Consider the following 22,280-nt stretch of genomic DNA (forward strand, 5'->3'; position numbering starts at 1 on the left):
TAAGAATGGGTTGCTATATCATGCTTGCTTAAGCTAAAATGATTTGCAGAATTTTAGGAATAGGGATATGGGGTTAATGATTACATCTATTCTACCTGGGCTTAACCTAGAAACCTGGACATAGTAGAAACGTATGGCCAAGACAAAATGGTTATGATCCACATCTGAGAAATCAGGAATGTTTTTGAAACCTTTATATAAATACATTTCTGATTGCTAGTCAGAGTTGCAAACGACCCCCAACTTGCTGTCTGACTCAACCTTCCCCTTGCCCAAGCCTTACATCTTCTTTGGAACCTGTTCATTCCTGGGCTGGGCTCCCATACCCCAGCTATAGTAATAGCATAAATCTACGTGCAATCTGAGGACTTTCTCTGTGAGTAACATAATAGAGGCTGAAACTTAGGCTAGCCAGAGGAAGAACTGTCTCCTAAAGTTTTCACAGTGGGAGGACTTGTCAGACCACCTTGTAGAAGGTATAGAAGCATAGACAGTGATGGGCCAATGCTGAGCCAGACAATATCTGGACCTGGGCTGCTTAGCCAGGCATATAAATCTCTGGTCTACCGTTTAATCCTCAGCGAAAAGGTCAGGATCTACCAACAAGCTCGGTAGGCCGTGTGTGTGTGTGTGTGTGTGTGTGTGTGTGTGTGTGTGTGTGAGAGAGAGAGAGAGAGTGAGCGAGAGAGAGAGAGAGAGAGAGAGAGAGAGTGTCCTTGAGACTGCCTGCTTGTGTTTTTCTCTGGTTCTTTGTCCCTCTTCCCAATGTAGGTGCGTTCAACAAATCTTTCTCTGCTTTTCACCGTTGTCTCTTAATTGGATATTAAGGCTGGTGGCAGAGCTTAGCTAGTTAGGGCTTCCAGGAGATAGAGTCTGACTCTTGTAACTCTGATCTACACTTTCAAGATCATGCACTGGAGGTTTGTGGTTGCGCATATGATAAGCGAGGGACAGGATAAAAACCTAACCCTTTTCCACTTTACTCCACTCTGAGGCCAAAGGCAGGAATGCCTGAAATCCTGGCTGTTTGATATTGTTCCATTATGTCACCTTTGGCATTAGAATAACAATGTACCTTGCTTGGGCTCCGGAAATCACATACACCAGGCTCTTCTCTGATTCCTGATTTTCTTGCCTACTAACCAGATATGTCCAGAGGGCAGAAACATTTTGTCACCAAGTACCAATATTTACTAAATGAAAGGACTGCAATACAATATTTCCTTTTAAATCATTACACAGATTTGGTTCTAGTAAACAGTGCAAAAAAACCCCATAGAACCAATGAAGGCTGTGACTTTATATATTGTGATAATAGAAATGCAAAGATCTATTTGCTTGTATCCTCTTTGCCATCCATGTTATTCTGCTGGCCAATTATGTTAATCTCGTGACCATGGGGTTCTCTGGTCTATAAAATATTTAGCTGATTTAATAATTATTCTTCTATATTATTTATCATTATTAAATATGTGTACTTACTCAAAACAATAAGAATGAAAACAAAACATTAAGAAAACAAAACAAAGGCCTGTGGCTCCTCCTCCAAGCAACCCCCCTCCCAGTGGTGATGAATGGGAGGGACTGTATCCCCCCCCACCCCCTTCGGGAGGCTATCTTTTCACTGTTTTAGGCCGTTTTGAATTTCTTTTCTTTAGAAGAGGTATTTTTAATCAAAGTAGCTACTGTTCCTGTGATTGGCGCACGACCAGGGGCCGAGGACACTGACGGGCGGCAAGGCTGGGCTGGTGAAATGCAGTCCGTTTGGTGATGGAGCATCTGAAGGTGCGCTTTTCCCTGGTCTGCAAATCGCTCACACTTTGAATGAACCCATCTTTACAGGCTTTCCCTACTGGAACGTGAGCTTTCTAGGCGTGCGTTTTCTCTAGAATCTCTCGGAAGGACACGGCCACGGGAGAGGCGAGGGTAACTGGGAGACTGTGCGGCTCGGCGGGCTGGGCCGTCAGGCTGAGAGCTGCTGCTGGGAGGGCGTGACTGGCGAAGGCTGGAGGTTCGGCTTTTTCGCGCTAGCTGCATCCAGATGTGCAAGCCACTGTTCTCCAGGAAGGCTTCGCCGCGGAGCCCCGGCCCAAACGCCTTCCAGGAGGTTTGTCCCTGCCTGCGCGCCGTGCCCTGAGCTCTCAGGCAGGGAAAGCGCGCGGACATGGGCGAGACCATGTCAAAGAGACTCAAGTTCCACCTAGGAGAGGCGGAGATGGAGGAGCGGTCGTTCCCCAATCCCTTCCCAGACTATGAAGCCGCCGCCTCCGCCGCAGGGCTCGCCGCTGGAAGTGCGGAGGAAACCGGCCGTGTCTGCCCTCTCCCCACCACGGAAGACCCGGGCCTCCCTTTCCACCCTAACGGGAAGGTGAGTTGGTTGCCAGGGCCGGGACCAGCGGTTGGGAGGGTGAGGCCACCTCCGCCAATGGTAGCGTCCGGCGGTCACGCCCTGGGTGCGCTGACGTCATCGGCGTACGTCCCGCCCGGTGTAGGTCCTGCCCAAGCAGCCGGGGAAAGGCTGCGGAGCTGTGCTTTCCCCATGATGAGACACTGAAACAGTCTGATGGAGCACTGTGATGGTTCCTGGCAGTAAAATGTGAATTTGATGTTAGTTAGGTAGAGTTTTGTCACACCTGCCTGTGGGCACACCCTTGCTTGGAGAAACGCTAAAGTCACGCCCTCTTAATTTTTTTCCGATTTGTTTTCTTCTTTAACAATTTCATTTTTCATACATGTATTTAATGCGTTCTGGTTGCTTCCACCCCACTGTCTTTCATCTCCTTCCCTCGTCTGTACAGTTACCTCTCCTATGAATTGCTTCCCCCCCCCCCCATCCATTTATGTCTTTGTTTGTTTTATCCCCCTTGGGCTTGACCAGGACTGTCTCTGTGAACTGTCCCTTGGAACCTGGTGGGTTCAGTGGGGTACATACACAACTGAAGACAATGGCTACCCCTCTTCCAGAGTCAGTCTGTTGCTGAGAGTTTGGCATTAAGGATTAGAGTCCCGTGAGCCCCTCCCCATCTGTGACTGACTGTTGGGAGGGCCTGTCCTGTGCACATCCTGCAAAAATAATTATATTTATAGCAATTCTGAGCTCATGGTCACATTGGCTGTATCGTCTAGGATTTTTCCATTCATTTCCCCTATCTTTTGGCTCTTGATTTTTTTTCTTTTTCCTGACCATTCTTCCTCAATGTTCCTAAATCTTAGAGGGTGTAGTTCAAATGGCTTGTTTATGGCCAAACCCTCAGGTGCCAGTTGCAGTGATAAGGATCCTTTGGGTATGTGCCCAAGAGTGCTATAGCTGGGTCTTAAAGTATTATTTATGTTTGAAACAAGAGCCTCACTATGTGTCTATCTCCTAGCTGGCCTAGAACTTACAGATACCTACTTGCCGTTGGCTCCCAAGTGCTGGGATTAAAGTTATACTCCATCATGCTCAGCGCATAAGGTGTTTTTGTTTCTAACTTTTGAGAACCCTTTAGATTGATTTCCAAATCGGCCGCACCAGATTACACTCTCACCAATAGTCTAAAAGAATTCCACTTTCCCCACACCTGTCCTAGCATTTCTTTTTTTTTTTTAATATTTTTATTAGATATTTTCTTCATTTACATTTCAAATGCTATCCCAAAAGTCCCCTATACCCTCCCTCCACCCTGCTCCCCTACCCACTCACTCCCACTTCTTGGCCCTGGCATTCCCCTGTACTGGGGCATATAAAGTTTGCTAGAAGAAGGGGCCTCTCTTCCCAATGATGGCCGACTAGGCCATCTTCTGCTACATATACAGCTAGAGACAGGAGCTCTGGGGGTACTGATTAGTTCATATTGTTGTTCCACCTACAGGGTTGCAGACCCCTTCAGCTCTTGGGTACTTTCTCTAGCTCCTACATTGGGGGCCCTGTGTTCCATCCTATAGATGACTGTGAGCATCCACTTCTGTGTTTGCCAGGCACTGGCAAAGCCTCACACGAGTCAGCTATATTAGGGTCCTTTCCGTGCTAGCATTTCTTATTTGTATTCTTGATGATGACTGAGGCACAATGGAATTTTAAGGCAATTTTCATCTGCATGGCACTCATCGCTGAGGATGTTGAACACTTTTGAAAATGTATACTATTTGTAGTTCCCTTTTGAGAACTTTAAACACTAGATGCTCCTTTTTTGTTGAACCTGTAGTTGGAAAAGACTTTCTCCTATTTTGAGATCCATCCATTTGTTGACTGTTGCTGGTATTGCCTAGGCTACTGGAGTCCTGTTTGAAAAGTGCTCACCTATGCCTGTACATTGAAGTATACTCTCTGCTTTTTTCTCTAGTAGTTTTAGAATATTGACTCTTACGTTGAGGTCCTTCATCCTTTTGGACTTGGGTTTTGTGCAGGGTGACAAATGAAGATATTGTTTCATTCTTTTGTATGTTGCGGTCTGATATTCCCACACTGCCATGACCTTCACTGCTTTGGGATTGACCTGATGGAGCAATGGAGGGAATGGAGAAACAACAGATACACTTACAGAAAAGCTGGTGTCTGCTGAGCTGTTTTCAGCAGGCCAAACTCAGTGCATTTATTATCTAGATCGTTTTGTTCAGGATTGGTTTGGCTGTCTGTGTTAAATTTCAGTATCAATTTTAGCATTATATGTTCTATTTCTATAAATTGTTGCTTGGAATTTGATAAGGATTTGCAGTAAATCTGTAGATTACTTTTGATAGGATGGTTATTTTCACAATATTTATGTTCCTAACTTATATGTGTGGCAGCTATTCCCATTTTCTAGTATCTTCTTCAGTTTCCTTGGGGTCTTAACGTTTTCACTGTAAAAGTCTTTAATGGCCTCAGATTCATTCCTGGGTATTTTGTGTGTGCATGCTTGTGGTGTGTGTGTGTGTGTATTGTGAATTGGTTTAATTCCCTGCTTTTCTTTTTCAGTATGTTTGTCATTGTTATATTGAAAAGCTATGGATTTTGTCTGTTAAGTTTATATGCTGTCAAATTGTGGGAAGTGCTTATCAGTTCTCAAGAGATTTGTTTGTTTGTTTTTTGTGGAGTCTGTAGGATTACTTATGCATAGGATTGACCATCTGCTAATAGAGATACTTTTAACTTTTCTTATTGCTATTGCTTTGTTTCCTTATCTTATTACCCTAGCTAAGAACCCAGGCACTCTGAAGTGCAATGTAGAGCATGAAAGTCGTTGTCCTACTCATGATTTTTGTGGGACAGTCTTGAGTTGTTGTCACTTGTTTGATATTGGATCTAGGTTTATCATATATAACTTTCCTGTGATGAGGTATACCCTGCGTTCCTTAGGCTTTCCATGATTTTTATTATGAGAGCGGGTTGGATTTTGTTCAAGGCTAGATAATACCTTGATTTTCATCTTCATATGATGAATTACATTTACTTATGTATGATGAGCCAACTGTTTAGCTGTGGAATGAAATCAGCTTGATCATGGTGAATATCCTTTTTATCTGAACTTTAGTTTTCTAATATATATTTTTTAATATTTATTTATTATTTATATGTAAGTACACTGTAGCTGTCTTCAGACACACCAGTAGAGGGTGTCAGATGTCATTACGGATGGTTGTAACCACATGGTGATGTGGTTGCTGGGATTTGAACTCAGGACCTTCAGAAGAACACTCAGTGCTCTTAACCGCTGAGCCATCTCTCCAGCCCCAGTTTTCTAATATTTTATTGAGAATTTTCACATCTATGTTCATGAGATAGAGAGAGAGTTGGGTCTGGGATTTTTCTCTTTCTTGTGTGTTTTTAATCCATGACTTATTATTGAAATTTGTTTTACAACTAAAACCTATGGCAAAGTTTTAAAAATGCATTATTCACATTTAATATCCATTGCTTTTTAAGTATGTATCTCTGGGGAAAGATGCCCACTACAAAGTGAAGTATCCTGGCAGCTGGTTGGTGGAGTAACTGTATCCATGAGAATAGTGAATACGGCATTGATATGGCCAGCAGGTGACTTTCACTTTCAGTATCACACAAAGAAGACTTAGTCCAGTTTAAAGTACTGAGATTGAGTAGTTTTCTTTTCATCTTTTATCTCTGGGCAAATGTGATTATGATATCAAAAATATATCAAATTTACTTGTTTAAGAAAGAAAACTCACAAACAACAAGGCTTGTGATATCTCTAAACAGTTAAGTGGTAAATTGGTTAGTATCTGTGGTGGTTTGAAAAACATTTTTTGTGAGGATATAATTGGAGGAGGAAAGATGTACTGAATCTGATAGAGGAAAATTAATGTAAGGAGTTGTTATTAAACTAGAATGAGATTGGCACAATGAAAAATGTCTCCTAAGTCGTTAAGAGAACTCTAGAGAATATAGAAATAGCAGATATGAGAACAACCTGTACTGTTAAGACTGAGAGATCATACAAGGACATAAGGACAAGGCTCTGGGTAGTAGCTATCTGATGATGAATAATAAATTACCCCGAATTTAGCAATGTTTAAACACTTATCTCACACAGTGTTTGAGGGTGAGGAATCCAGATCCTCACAGTATTGCAGCTCGCTGTGTGGTCCTAACTCAGGGTTTGTCATGAAGATGCAGTCATTTTAAAGTTACTAAGGTAAAGACCATCTTCTCTCCTTCTTCTCATTGTAGTTGGCAGGCTATTGGCTGGTGGCTTCACTTAACAATGTTTTTCTTTTCCTTTGTGTGTGTGTGTGTGTGTGTGTGTGTGTGTGTGTGTGAGAGAGAGAGAGAGAGAGAGAGAGAGTGTGCACGCATGTGCACATGTTTATATGCATTTCTAATGCTTTTTCTTTGGTTCTTTCTCTTATTTGTTTTCATTTTATCTTACTATATTTCATTATTATTCCTTAGATCGTTGTTTTCTAGTGAGAAACAGGAAGGATCTGAATCCAAGTAGGAGGGGAAATGGAAAGGAACTAACAGGAGTGGGGGGCACCAATCAGAATATATTAAGAAATATATGTGTGAAAAAAATCTATTTCAATAAACGGAACAAAAGAAAACAATTACCCCATTAAAAATGGGTACAGATCCAAACAGTATTCTCAAAAGAGGAAACACAAATGGTTGAGAAACACTCAAATAAATGTTTGACATCTTTAGTCATCAGGGAAATGCAAATTAAAAGTACTTTGAGATTCCATCTTACACCAGTCAGAATTTCCAAGCTTAATAAAACAAATGACAGCTCATAATAGCAAGGGAGTAGAGTCAGAGGAACACTTATCCATCACTGTTAGGAATGAGAACTTGTGCAGCCAGCACCCAGCATGAGAATCAGTGTGTCGGTTCTTCAAGAAGTTGAGAATAGATCTACCCGAAGATCCAGGTATACCACTCTTGGGCACATACTCAAGGACTCTATATTCTACCACAGAGACACTTGCTCAACCATGTTCATTACTGCTCTACTCATAGTAGCCAGAAATTGGAAACAACCTAGATGTCTGTAGGTAGATGTCTGTATGAAAAAAAGTATACTTTCAATTTAAAAAAGAATTTCAACAAAAAGGAATTGCAAAAAAAGAAATATCATCCACAAAGTGATTTACAAGAAGTATGACAATTTAATAATATGTATAAAGGTAATATTAACTTACTACTTACACTGTGTATGGAATTTGGATTCACATCTTGTTCAGAAAAATAAAATAACCTAGAAACAAACAGATGAGATGGAGAAATGTTGACAAGAATGTAAGGATAAGTTTATACTTTGGATAAAAAAAGATTTAAAAGAAAAAAGTTAGATAATGATAGGATTTCATGAGTAAAATATTTTACTTTAAAAATGAAAGGTAGAGAATGAAGGCAAATTAAAAAATTAGAACCAAGGCACACAGAGTCCAAGTAAGTTCTTCAAGGTTTGACAGGGATAAGACTTATATGTTTGATGATTAAAAGCTTATAAAATTGTCAATGCCAAATTTCAATACCCAAGTTAAAACCCATCCATGATTCTCAGTTCACAACAAGGGTTTGTTAAGTATTGATCAGTTCTTGTGTGCTGTTGTTTGTCATCTTGACCCAAGCTAAGGTCATCCGGGAAGACAGAACACCTCATTGAGAAAACACTTCTATCAGAGTGCCTGTAGGCAAGTCTATGGGCACATCGTCTTGATTAATGATTAAAGTAGGAAGGTCCCATCTTTGTAGTCCTGACTTATATAATGAAGCTAGGAGAACCTTGGAGGGCAAGGCAGTAAGCATCATTCATCTGTGCCTTCTTCAGTTCCTACTTTCATATTCTTGCCTTGATTCCCTGCCCTGACTTCACTTCATGATGGAGTGTTTCCAACTCTGTTGGATACAGTGTTTACCACAGCAATAGAAACTAACCTAATGCAGAAATTGGTGCCTGCTTCATGAGGTGTTGCTGTGACAGACCTGGCCCTGTTGATTTTGGGAGGATTGTAGAAGCCTTTTAGACTTTGGGATGAGAGCATTCAGAGCTTGATGAGCTGCTGTTTTGGGAACCAGGAAGATAATAATGGTGTGAGAAATGCAGATGATAGAGGCCTGGCTTGTGAGGTTTCAGAGAAAAGTTTCACAGATCCTGAAAGATTATTATGTCTCTTCATGTGCTATATTTTATACTAAGAACTTCTGCTTATCTGGGGCTAAAGAATCAATTGTGGCTAACAAGCTATTAGCACCACTGAAATGAACCCTTTACTAGGGTGTTGATGCTGGTTAGCTGGGTATGAAAAGAATCAGCTATGATTAAGAGACTAGCATCATTTCGATGAAATCTGGAATTATTTTCTAAGGGTTAGCACAGAGAAGCAATGATCCATAAGAGCCCAAGGCTGTGTCTCTTGCTGGTAACTGAACTTGGTAATGTGTAAGAGTCTCCTATGGGTACTGGTTTATGTGGCATCAGAGCCTCAGGATTAAGGGGAGATATGAAGGCTTGGCACTTTTAAGCACAGTCAGAGTCCTAAAGAGAGTTTAGGAGCGGCTATTGGTAAAGCCTCCGTTGCAGTGGAAACTTGAGTGTGTTGGAGATGCTAGTCGGATCTGATGGGCACTAAAGATAGCAGCAGCTGTGGTGTGGAGTCCACCTGAACCTGTAAGGGAAGCTGTGTGTGCTGTAGAAGGTAGAGTCAGAAAAGCTGAGCTGCCGAGCTTCCCTCTGGAAGCCCAAGTGGCATACGTTCATTAAAAGTACAGATGTATATGTATAATACACTTATATGTTTTATATGTAATTATAGGTAAATAAAAATAATTTGATTCTTTGTGACTTTTTCAAACATTTATAGTGTTGCTTCCCATATATCCTCTTCTTTTGTATTGTCCTCCTTCTCAATGGAGTGCTCCGGTCCCATTTCCCTTTCATATCACTGTGATCTATGATTCCCCTCTATACTGCTCCATCCATGCCACTCCATGGTACTTTAAAAAACAAATCTGGTTTCTGTTTTTACTCCAGACTATATACTTGTGTTGCCTAAGGGAAAACAAACAAACAAACAAACAAACAAACATCATAGGCATTGCCTTACAAGATACAGGTATAGGAAAGGACTTTCTGGTTAGGGCTCCATTTGCCCAGGAATTAAGACCAGCAATTGGCAAGTGGAACCATATAAACAGCTTCTGGACGGTGAAGGAAACAAGTGAGCAGGAAACTCACAGTGGGTGCGGTGTCTGCCAGCTATACATCTAACAAAGGATTAATATCCAAAACATGCAAAGAACTCTAAAAACAAAGTCAAAACCTCACCTGAAATATGGACTATAGATCCAAACAGAGAGTTCTTCCTCATATAGCTGTTCAGTTTGACCAGGACAAATTGTTAAAGAAGCTCTCTTTCTCTCTTTTCTTCTTTTCAATGTGTATTTATGGCTTTGCTATCAAAAGTCAGCTGTCCATAGCTGTGTGGATTTATATCTGGGTCATCAATTCTATTCCATTAATCAGCATGTTTGTTCTTAGGCCAATAATATGTTACTTTTATTAATATATTTCCATAGTACATTTTGAAGTTGGGGATGGAGATACCTCCAAGCAGTTCTTTTATTAGTCAGGATTATTTTAGCTATCCTGGATTTTTGTGTTTCTATATGAAATTTAAAATGATTTTTTTCAGTTTCTATGAGGAATTATTTTGGAATTTTTATGGAGTGTACATTGAGCTGTAGAATGCTTTTGGTGGGATAGCCATTTTTACTATATTACTCCTACCTATGTATAAGCACAGAGGATCTTTCCATCCTCTGGTGTCTTCTCTGGGTCTGTGCCTTTACACTAGGACTTGTTAATTGATTTTAGGAATCAGGAATTTGTTAGTTGTTATTTGTTTCGTCCCATTTGTTCTTGAAGGTAGGTATAATTGTGATGAAGATCAGGCCTGCAGCGTATTTGAGGTGTCATTTTCCATGTTTAGACTGTGTTCAGGGTAGTATGATCTATCTATCACTAGTCCTCTTAGGGTAGTTTTTCTGACTCCAACAGTTGGGCCTCTGATTCCTTGGTTCTACCTGACACCCTGCACATTTTTTCTATTTTTTAGAAGCCTTGACTCACTGCCAGGAGTTGCTCTGTAAGGGATGGTCTCATACCTGTATTCTCTGTTTCTAAGGACTATTCTAGACCAGTGTCCATGTCTTTCTATATTTCTGGCCCCTATGCCTGATTTGTTTTTGACTCCTGCTATGTCTTAGTGTGGTTCAGACTATTTTTCTGGCTGATGCTTCTATTTGGAACTTATTTTGCATCTGGATCCCTCTTACCTTTTTGAATGAGTTCCTGGCATTTCTGTGTTGAGTGTATGCTTGAGCTTTGTGCTCCTTGTGAACTTAGCTTCTTTGGGTTAAATACTATGTGCAATGTGAAATTAAGTTGTAGAGAAAATGGCTGTTTGCTTGTAGGTAGGTAGCTGTAGTTAGTTTCTGCTAAGGAACCTTGGTTAGTTGGTTGTAGTACAGTCTCAAACCTCAAGGGAATCTGTTGATGCTGCACAGTTCAGTGGGAGCCAGGGGGCAGGTTTTTCTTTTCATGGAGGGTGCTTGAAGGGTGTGTGGGTTGGGAGGAGTCAGGTTGCAGGCAAGCTTTTCTGGCGTCATGAGCATAGACTGATGATATGTTGTGGCAGAGGAAGTTAATAGATGAGTTGGCACACAATTCCTGGTCTCAATGGAATGGCCCAAGTGCATGTGTGAGCTGCTGGGCATGTAGTCTCTAACCTCACTGAGGTTGTACAGTGAGTGATACATGGGCTAACAGGCTCTTGAAGGTGTGTGGGTGTGTAATCTTTGACCAAAAGGGGATAGTGTGAGGGCAGATGGGACAGTAGGAACCCTTTTGTTTTTCCTTTTAGTTTGAGAAAGGGCCTGGCAGAGCTCATACTTAACTTGAACTTACTATGTAGCTAAAGCTGGCATTGAATTGTGTCATTTTTCTGTACCTCCCACATGCCAGGATTAAAGGCAAGTGCTACTAGGTCTGACTTTGTTTGCTATCTTTATTTAAGAACTATGGCAAGAAGGCATGTCTCTGGGAGAGTGAGAGTTTGAGATGGCTTGTCATATTGCATCCTTAGTCACACACACAGGGAGAAGAATGCTGGCATTCAGTTGACTCCTCTTTTCCCTTCTTAGTCGTGGAGAATAGTTAATGAGTGGCTGCCACCCAGATGTACTGTAGGTTTCCTCTCAGTTAAACCTACTTACAATTGTACACACACACACACACACACACACACACACACTGGCAACTTCCCTAGATGATTCTAAATCCAATCAAGTTGACATTCTAAATTAACTATCACCCAATTTTTCTTAGTTTCCTTATATGGACTAAAAATGTTTGCAGTCAAATCATTTGCTTTTCTTTTGTTCCCTTTCCTTGATTTCTGCAAATTATTCTTTGTGACAATATGTAAGAGTTATAATCTACATAAGGCATTGTTTCATTAAAACAGTAACTCCAAAGAACCAGAATAGGCTCTAGTCACCTATGATATGCTGAATAAGATCATTTCTCTCGTGTCCAGTGCAACTTTCTACTGGTTTCATGATGCTCTCTTTTAGTGCAATTTAATTCATTTTTTCCTTTGATTTTTAGATTGTTCCCAACTTCATAAAGCGTATCCAGACCAAAATCAAAGATCTTCTGCAGCAGATGGAGGAAGGACTGAAGACAGCGGACCCTCATGACTGCTCTGCATATACTGGTTGGACAGGTGGGGTAGTAACTCTGTTCCATTCCTGAACTATGGTGTATCAGCTGAGGCTTTGACATTCTCTCCTATTTTAAGATGGTGACCTTTATACCTTTGAAACACTAGACAGTTTTATTATGAGATGTTTTATAGTTTTGTTGCTGAAGAACTACTGTCTGAAGGTTTGATCTTTAATATGTAGTATTTTTATAACATTATTTAATCCAATGTACAGCAGTGCAAATGGCAAAAAAAGCCTACTTTATGATTAATTTTGTTGGTTTTAATTTTATTATATTTTTCTTTGTGACAAGTTGTGATTAAATGGTTTCTCTTGTCTATTTCATAAATGATTACTTTGTTGGCTATACTTAATTTGATTCAAATAATTTTAATTAAATTATTTATACACATGTATATTTTTATTTTACTGATGAATTTTTAAACATTATTCAAACAAAAAGTCATATAATTCAGAACAAAAAAGTATGAACTCAAAATTAAGAAGCCATAACTAATTTTACATTTTTACTATTATAACACTAGAATCTTTTTTCCTGGTTCTCATAATATATGATGAAGGAATTTAGATGAGATACACAGAATATAGTTTAGGAAATGGCAAGTATTTATCGCAAATTAAAGTTGAGCACATTCTCGAGGGGATAAAAGTAGATAGTGGCTAAAGGGAGTGAAGGAACAATGGACAAAGGGTCATTGTGCAACCTATGTTTTAGGCTAAATTTACACTATTTCTGGAACAGATAACTTTTTCTGAGGGGTCTTTCCTGTTCAGGACATTGACCAATCTGTTTGGATGAACTATTGGAGAAAGGGACTTGGAGCTCTTCTTGTCCCTTTTCTGGGTACCTGGTAGATAGTAATCCTACTAGATTTAGAGCTCCTGGAACAATGTTTAGATACTTTTCTATTAATGGTATTCTAGGCAAGTCATTATGTCACCTCTCCTTCTGGGGCCAGAAATATGACTAAAGTCTTATTCTTTTGACTAGTAAATTAGTTTTAGACTTGGTTTTACAAGATGTTAATGAGGATGGAGTTCAGCTCTAATGTCCTCCAAGCCTACTAATATCTAACTAGCTACTTAACAGTACCAGGGAGTCAGAACTTTTTTATAGCTAAGTGAGTTATATAGAATGATAGATCTTATTCTCAGGGAGTACAGTAAAGCCTGATTAAAGTGCTAAAGATTCACATACAAATTTAGAGACTTTTCTTATTAGTTTTGAAGTTGTATTTTTATTTCTTCTTTGATATAATATTTTCATTGAACAGTAATGCTGGGTTATTTTCTGGTCTTGTTTAATTGGAGCACATTTGGCCTTCCTTTTCTTCTTAAAATATCTTCTATCTTTAGAGCTAAGGAGTGTTTCTGGTAGATAACTTACACTGATTTTGTTTTGTGATCCATTTAGTCAGCCTATGTCTTTTGATTGCAGAATTAAGGCTATTAATATTTGAAGTTAGTATTGAAATGTTTGTGTTGGTTCCCGTTATTGTGGTGTTGATTTTTTTCTTTCTTTGTGTGTGTGTGTGTGTTCTCAGTGGTACTTTTTGTTTTAGAAATTACAGTATCCCATCTTTCTACAGTTTCTCTGGGCATACCATTTTTCTATAGTCTCTAAATTACATTTGCATCAGCTTTGACTTGTTAATATTTGTTAGGCTAGGGCAATCCCTTATTTCCATTTATAGATTACAGGATTGGCTGGGTGGGATTTCATACTATGGGTACCACTCCATTTAGCTTCAGGTATTTCTTCAAACTTCTAATGTTCTGATCACAAAATTTGGTTTCAAAATTACATTCCTTGGTGCTCTTTTTCTCCCCAGATTATACATTTTGTTATTCTTTTCTTGCCTGCTTGCTCTTTTTCATTATAGATCTGTATAAGAATAGTCACTGCTCATCATATAACAGTTAGCGCTAGGTTATTTTGAAATCTTTGCCAGTGATATTACTCCAAAACTCTTCAATTTAGACTTCAGAAAAAAAATTTAGAACAAGGATAAGAAGCAGCCACATTTTTCCAATATATCTCAAGAATGTCTCTAGTTTAGTTGCTATTGCTCTTCTCTGAAACCTCTTGATCTGGGCCTCCATAGTCTACAGTGCTTTCAGTGTTATTGCTTTCCAAGCTCCTACTAGGATAGCCCATTAAGCCCTACTTACAGAGTCAACTGCTTTCCTAATCTGAAGCAACAAAGTCTTCCACACTCCTAAAACAGTGGTTCTCAACCTTTCTAATGGTGTGACCCTTTAATACAGTTCTTCATGTTGTGGTGGCCCCAACAATAAAATTACTTTTGTTGCTACTTCATAACTGTTATTTTGCTACCATTATGAATCACAATGTGATATGTAGGATATTTGATATATGACCCCCGTGAAAGGGTTATTTGACCCACAAAGGGATTACCCACAGTTTGAGAACCACTGCTATTATTTAGTAATAGCATGGTTAGTATCATCACAGCAATATTTCAGTTCCTGGTACCAACTTCTGTCTTAGTTGCTCTTCTATTGTCAAGAAATGCCATGACTGATCCAACTTATAGTGAAATTCATTTAATTAGGGGCTTGCTTATAGTTTCATAGGGCTAGTTAATGATCATTAAGGCAGATAGCATGGTGGCAGGCAAGCAGGCATGGCACTAGAGCAGAAATTGAAAGTTTATATCCTGATCCATATGTAGGTGGCAGAGAGACAGTGAGACTGGGCCTGGCATGGGCCTTTGAAACCTCAAAAGCATATCCCAAGTGACCCCACCCCCTCCACAAGACCACATGTCCTAATCCTTCCTAAATAGTTCTACCAGCTAGGGACCAAAGTGGTTCAAACACCTATGGAAGTCATTCTCACGAAACTCACCACACAAAAGTTCTGTCAGCTTAGAGATTCTCTCTGGAGATCTCTAGAAACTTATAGAGGGCTCACAGGATTCTACAGGTGCACTATAAGGGGTCAGTCACAAGTGGAGGCGAGTGTGGTAGAGGCCAGATTTGGTGACTTTAATTAGGGTCAAGGACTCAAAATGCTAATTGGTCCTGGGGATTCTTGGCAGGTGGGGTTACCTCACTCAGGATGGTCTTTTTTTAGTTCTACTCATTTGCCTGTAAATTTTGTAATGTCATTGTTTTTAATAGCTGAGTAATACTCCATTGTGTAAATGTACCACATTTTCTTTGAACATTCGTTGAGGAACATCTAGGTTTTCCAATTTCTGACCATTATGAATAAAGCTTCTATGAACATAGTTGAGCAGGTGTCCTTGTGGTATGGCTACTCCTTTGGACATATGCCCAAGGGTGGTATTGCTGGGCCTTGAGGTAGATCTGTTCCCAATTTTCTGAGAAATGGCCAAATTGATTCCCAAGTTTGCACTTCCACCAGTTGTGGAGGAGTGTGCTCCTGGCTCCACATCTTTGCCATTATGATCTGTACCTTGATTCTGATGGGTGTAAGATGGAATCTCAGAGTCATTTTGATTTCTATTTCTATTGTGGATAAGGATGTTCAACATTTCTTTAAGTGCTTCTTGGCCATTAGAAATTCCTCTGTTGAGAATTCTGTTTAGATCTGTATTGCCAATTTTAAAGGGGTCATTAGGTTTGTTGATGTCTAGTTTCTTGAGTTCTTCAGATATTTTAGATATCAGTATCTGTCAGATCTGGGGTTGGTGAAGGTCTTTTCCCATTCTGTAGGCTACCATTTTGTCCGTTTGATGATGTCCTTTTCCTTACAGAAGTTTTTCAGTTTTATGAGGTCACATTTATTAATTGTTAATCTTAGTGCTTGAGCTATAGGTATTCTGTTCAGTAAGTTGTCTCCTGTGCCAATACATTCAAAGCTATTTCCCATTTTTTCTTCTGTTAGTTTTAGTATATCTAGTTTTATGATGGGGTCTTTGATCTACTTGGACTTGAGTTTGAACAGGGTGATAGATATGGATCTCTTTGCATTCTTCCACATGCAGACATCCATTTAGACCAGTACCATTTGTTGAAGGTGCTTTCTTTTTTTTCATTGTATAATTTTGGCTTGCCAAAATCAAGTGTCCATAGGATTTACTACTGTATTTTTCAGTTAGATTCCATTGACAAACCTTTTTTTTAATGCCAATACCATGTGGTTTATATTACTGTTGCTGTGCAGTACCACTTGAAATCGGAGATGCTGATACCTCCAGAAGGTTTTTTTTTTTTTTTTTTTTTTTTTTTTTGTACAGGATTTAAAAAAAAAGATATCATAGGGTTTTGTTGTTGTTGTTGTTTTTCCATATGCAGTTCAGAATTGTTCTTTCAAAGTCTGTAAAAGAATTAAGTTGGAATTTTGATGGAAATTGTGTTGACTCTGTAGATTGCTTTTGGTAAGATGGCCATTTTTACTATGTTAATCCTATTGATCCATGAGTATGGAAGATCTTTTCATTTTCTGATATCTTCTTTAATTTCTTTCTTCAAAGACTTGAAGTTCTTGGCATATAGAACTTTTACTTTCTTGATTATAGTTACATCAAGATATTTCATATCATTTGTGGTTATTTTGAAGGGTATTGTTTTCCTGATTTTGTTTTCAGTCTGTTTATCATTTGTATAAAGGAGGGCTACTGATTTTTTTTTAGTTAATTTTATATACAGCCACTTCACTGAAGGTTTTTATAAGCTATAGGAATTCCCTGGTAGATATTTGGGAGTCACTTATGTGCACTATCATCTTTTGGATAGTAATACTTTAACTTCTTCTTCTTCTTTTTTTAATTTGAATCCCCTTGATCTTGTTTAGTTATCTCATTGCTCTCGCTAAAACTTCAGGTACTAATGAATAGATGCAAAGAGACTAGACATCTTTATCCTGTTCCTGATTTTAGTGGAATTCCTTTAAATTTCTCTCCATTTAACTTGATGTTGCCTATTGTCTTGATGTGTATTGCCTTTATTGTGTTTAGATATGGGCCTTGTATCTCTGATCTCTCCAAGACTGAATAGTCCATGAAAGGAGTGTTGTATTTTGTCAAAGGCTTCTTCTAATGAGATGAACATGTGGGTTTTTTTTTTTTCTCTTTCAGTTTGTTTTTATGGTGGATTATGTTGATAGATTTTCATATGTTGAACCATCCCTGGATCTCTGGGCTGAAGCCTACTTGATCACGGTGGATGGTAATTTTGATGTGTTCTTGGATTCAGTTTGCAAGTATTTTATTGAGTATTTTTGCATCAATGTTCATGGAAAATTAGTCTGAAATTCTCTTTGTTGAATTTTTTGTGTAGTTTAGGTATCAAGGTGACTATAGCCTCATAAAATGAGTTTGGCAATGTTTCTTATGTTTCTATTTTCTGGAATAATTTGAAGAGTATTAGTATTAGTTCTTCTTTGATAGTCTGATAGCATCCTGCACTAAAACCACCTGGTCATGTTTGTTTTTTTGGTTTTTTGTTTTTTTGTTTTTTTTTTTTTTGGTTGAGAGACTTCTAATGACTGCTTCTATTTACTTAGCAATAGATCTATTTAAATTGGGTATCTGATCTTGATTTCACTTTGGTAAGTGGTATTTTCAAGAAAATTGTCCATTTCATTTAGATTTTCCAATATTGTGGAGTACAGGCTTACAGGCTTTTGAGTAAGACTTAATGATTCCTTGGATTTACCACATTACAATAGTATCTATTGTTATGTCTCCCCTTTCACTCTGAGTTTGTTAATTTGGATGTCTGATTCTCTCTCTACCTTTTAGTTAGTTTGGCTAAGGATTTGTCCATCTAATTGATTTTCTTAAGAACCAATTTTTTGTTTCATTGAGCTTTGTATTGTTCTTTGTTTTTATTTTATTGATTTCAGACCTCCCTCAGATTGGTTATTTCCTGCCCTCAAATCCTCTTGAGTGATTTGTTTTTATTCTAGAACTTTTGGGTGTGCTGAGAAGTTACTAGTATGAGATCTCACTAATTTCTTCATGAAGGCCCTTAATGCTATGAACTTCCTTCTTAGCATTGCTTTCATTGTGTCTCATAATTATGGGTATATTATGCATTCATTTTCGTTGAATTTTAGACTTCTTTATTTCTGTTTTGACCTGGTAATCATTCAGTAGAGAGTTGTTCAGTTGACATGAGTTTGTGGGCTTTCTGTTGTTTCTGATAATATAGTCCAGCTTTAATCCATGGTTGTCTGATAAGATACAGGGGGTTATTTCTGTCTTCTTGTATTTGTTGAGACTTGCTTTGTGATCAAGTATATGGTCAATTTTTGAGAAGGTTCCATGAGAAGAGGATATATTCTTTTGAGTTTGGGTGAAATGCTCTGTAGATATCTGTAAGATCTATTTGAGTCATAATGTTTGTTAGTTCCATTATTTCTATGTTTCGTTTCTATCTGGTTGACCTGTCCATTGGTGAGAGTTGGGTGTTGAAGTCTCCCACTATAAATGTGTGGGGTTTGATGTGTGATTTAAGTTTTAGTAGCCCTTCTTTTACAAATGTTGGTGCCCTTGCATTTGGGTCAAGTTTATCCAGAATTGAAACATCCTCTTGGTAGATTTTTTCCTTTGATGTGTATGAAATGTCCTTCTCCATCTCTTTTGTTTAATTTTGGTTGAACATCTTTTTTGTTAGATATTAGAATGGCTACACCAGCTTGCTTCCTGGGTGCATTTAGTTGGAAAATCTTTTTCCAGTCCTCTACTCTGATGTAATTTCTATCTTTGATGTTGTGATGTGTTTCTTGAATGTAGCAGAATGATGGATCTTGTTTTCACATCCATTCTGTTAGCCTATATCTTTTTATTGGGGAATTGAGTCCATTGATATTAAGAGTTATTAATGACCAATGCTTGTTAATTCCTGTTATTTTGATGTTGGTCATGGTGCTGGTGGTGTAGATGCTTCTGTGTTTATGCACATGTGTGTGTTTCCCTCTTGGGTTGGAATTTTCTTTCTAATATATTCTGTAGGATTGGATTTTGGATAGATATTGTTTTAATTCGATTTTGTCATGGAATATCTTGTTCTTTCCATCTAAGGTGATTCAAAGTTTTGTTGGGTATAGTTGTCTGAGCTGACATCTGTGGCATCATAGAGTCTTTATGACCTCTGTCCAGGCCATTCTGGCTTTAGAGTCTTTGTTGAGATGTCAGGTGTAATTCTAAAGGTCTGCCTTTATATGGTATTTGCCCTTTTCCCCTTGCAGCTTTTAATATTTTTCTTTGTTCTATACATTTAGTGCTTTGATTGATATGTGGCATAAGGTTTTCTTATTTGTTCCAATCTATATGGTGTTCTGTAAGTTTCTTGTATATTTATAGATATCTCTTTTCTTAGATTAGGGAAATTTTCTTCTATGATTTTATTGATAATATTTGTTGGGCATTTGAGCTGGGCTTCATCTTCTTCTGTTCCTATTTATTTGTAGGTTTGTTCTTTTCATAGTGTCCCATATTTTCTGGAAGTTTAATGTCAACAACTTTTTAGATTTAACATTTTCTTTGATGGTGTACCTATCACTTCTATTGTACTGTCTAAACCTGAGATTCTGTATTCTGTAAGTGATGCTTGTATATGTCTTACTTGTTGTTTTACCTAGATTTTATGTCTCCAGGATTCCCTCTTTTTTTCTTTATTTCTTCTATTTCCATTTTCAGGTCTTGAACAGTTTTATTCATTTTCATTACCTGTTTGCTTGTAATTTTTTTGGTATTTCTTTAAGGGAATTTATTCATTCCCTCTTTAAGGGCCTCTATTATCTTCAGAAAGTTGAATTTAGGATAGAATTTTCTTGTCCCTTCAGCTGTGTTGGAATATCTAGGGCTTGCTGTAGGATAGCTAAGTTCTTGTGGTGCCATATTGCTCTGGCTGTTGTTGGTTGTATTCTCATGCTGACTTCTAGTAATCTGCCTTTTGGGAGTTATTATAGGTTCAGGGGCTTATTCCTAATTTTTGTCTTTGTTAGATGGGTGGGTATTTTTTTTTTTTTTTTGGATGTTTTCCCTCTTAGTTTCTATTTCCTTTTTGATCTTGTGAGTGACCAGAAATTCCAATGACCAGTGATTCTTCAAGTCTGGTAGTGTGTTTCTGCTTGCTTTTTCTTTTATTTTTTTTATTTGTTTGTTTGTTTATTTTGTGGCCTGTGTGACCTCTGGTGGTTTGGGTGCCAAGGTTACCTCTGAGGTCCTTAGAACCAGTGTGGCCTCTGGGAAAGCAGAGGTCTCCTGTATAGTCTTATGGCTGAATATGGAGCCCAGGTGATGAGGTGTAGTATAAGGCTTTTGGGTATGCTATTAGGGGGAGTTGGCAAGCATAGGACTCAGGGTAGGCTCTTACCTTGGGTCCCTGGTACTGTTGTCACCTCTAGTAAAGCAGCTGAAGTTGTGACCCTGAAAATGGAGCCCAGGGGATGAGGTGCAGTTCACTGCTGTTATCTGTGCTCTAGGGAAAGTTGGCAGGCATTGGGCATAGGACAGGGTCTTATCTAGGGTCCCTGGTACTGCTGTGGCCTCTAGGAGAGCAGGCAGAGTTATTGTCCAGAAAATGGAGCTCATAACTCAGGAGTTAAAATATGCTCTCAAAGCAAATTATTTTCTAACGGTTGCTGCAAAGAGCTCTCAGTAATATTCCTGGTTCTATCTTTGGTGAGAGAAGACATTGATAGAGAGTCTCAGAGTATCCCATTCTGGCCTTAGGGTCACTATCATATAGTTGAGAATGTCTTTGAACTCCTGACTCTGCTGTGTCCATCAGCCACATGCTGAGCCACTACACCTGGCTTTGGATTTCTATTTCTGTATTTACAAAGAGGTTGGTCACAGGCTGCTCCTGCTGTCCCTGTTCTGCCACATCATGTGCACTCCCTAAGTGGGGATCTGACTCACTGGTCATATCCTCAATTGCTTAATGAGGAAAGGAAAACAAACTGAAAAATTGTAGAAAATTAGAAAGGAGGCATAAAGTCCAGAAAAGTAATCATTTACTCTGGTATCACATAGAATGAGAAATTATTTGAGAAGAAGCATAAGGAAAGAGTTATATTAGCTTGAGATAAAGAGAAGATTGAGGCTGGACTGGATGTGAATGGGAACAGGGAGTGAGTGACAGGAGCCGCAGTATGTCTTGTGTCTTTTTTCTCTAACAGTAAAATGTGGACATACTATATCAGGTTAGTTAACCCATGATAAATTTCAACCTGTTTCTTGTTTTTTTCCACCCTAATTTTTGGGTCTTTTTCGTTTCAGCATTTTCAGTTTTCTGAAATAAATTATACTTTTTCTCGTTATTGTTTTATGTTTTCCATTTCGAAATACAGAATGCTAGTAGATGTTTGTGTAATTATAAAATAACTCCCTGAGGGTACAACTGAAGATAGTAATGCTTTTCTTCGTGGGGTGGGGATCATTCCAGGCATAGCACTTTTGTACCTGCAGCTGTACCGGGTCACTGGTGACCAGACCTACCTGCTTCGATCCCTGGATTACGTGAAGAGAACACTCCGAAATTTGAGTGGTCGCAGAGTCACTTTCCTTTGTGGAGATGCTGGGCCCCTTGCTGTGGGAGCTGTGATATATCATAAACTCAAAAGTGAATGTGAGTCCCAGGAATGCATCACAAAGTGAGTTCTAAAACATCTCCAAATGTTTTGTTGAAGAATTACTGTGCAAAGATGTTCAACAATTAAAGTATTGTCTAATCTGCTATTGCAAAGAGGTCTCTCTGAAATGTGAAGTATGTTAGTTTAGTAGTGGGACCATGTGTACTTTTTCTGTATGTACATGAGTGTGTCCTAATTTCAGTGGAACTTTAATATTCATTTCTAAACAATTTTTGGTTGTCTTCAGTGTATGAAAGCAAGTGCACGTCCATGAAAATAGCTTGACTAATCCTGAGCTCAATCTCTAGCTCTTAGTCATGGTAATGAGGGAATGATGGACTGTGAAGGTTTCTGCAGTGGGCAGTTTATAGTCTTCTCAAACAAGTAGAAAACAAAGTCCCATCTTTGGATCTAGTAGAGTATCTGACATGTGCAGACATTTGATGTTGTTGAAAGATTGAGTGACTTAGCCTTGCCTAGGTAGTAACCACA

General features: G+C 38.8%; 1 protein-coding gene across 1 annotated transcript in view; it reads left to right on the top strand.

Moving 5' to 3' along the window:
* The first annotated feature begins 1,559 nt into the window (after window positions 1-1,559).
* Window positions 1,560-22,280, top strand: part of Lancl2 (LanC (bacterial lantibiotic synthetase component C)-like 2) — a 36,995-nt gene continuing 16,274 nt past the window's right edge. The window contains exons 1-3 of the mRNA NM_133737.2: window positions 1,560-2,368; window positions 12,093-12,210; window positions 21,602-21,809. Coding sequence (NP_598498.1) covers window positions 2,165-2,368; window positions 12,093-12,210; window positions 21,602-21,809 — 530 coding nt within the window. The 5' untranslated portion in view covers window positions 1,560-2,164. The remainder of the gene's footprint in view (window positions 2,369-12,092; window positions 12,211-21,601; window positions 21,810-22,280) is intronic.

This window comes from Mus musculus, chromosome 6 (genome assembly GCF_000001635.26).
Source record: "Mus musculus strain C57BL/6J chromosome 6, GRCm38.p6 C57BL/6J".
NCBI classification, from domain to species: Eukaryota; Metazoa; Chordata; class Mammalia; order Rodentia; family Muridae; genus Mus; species Mus musculus.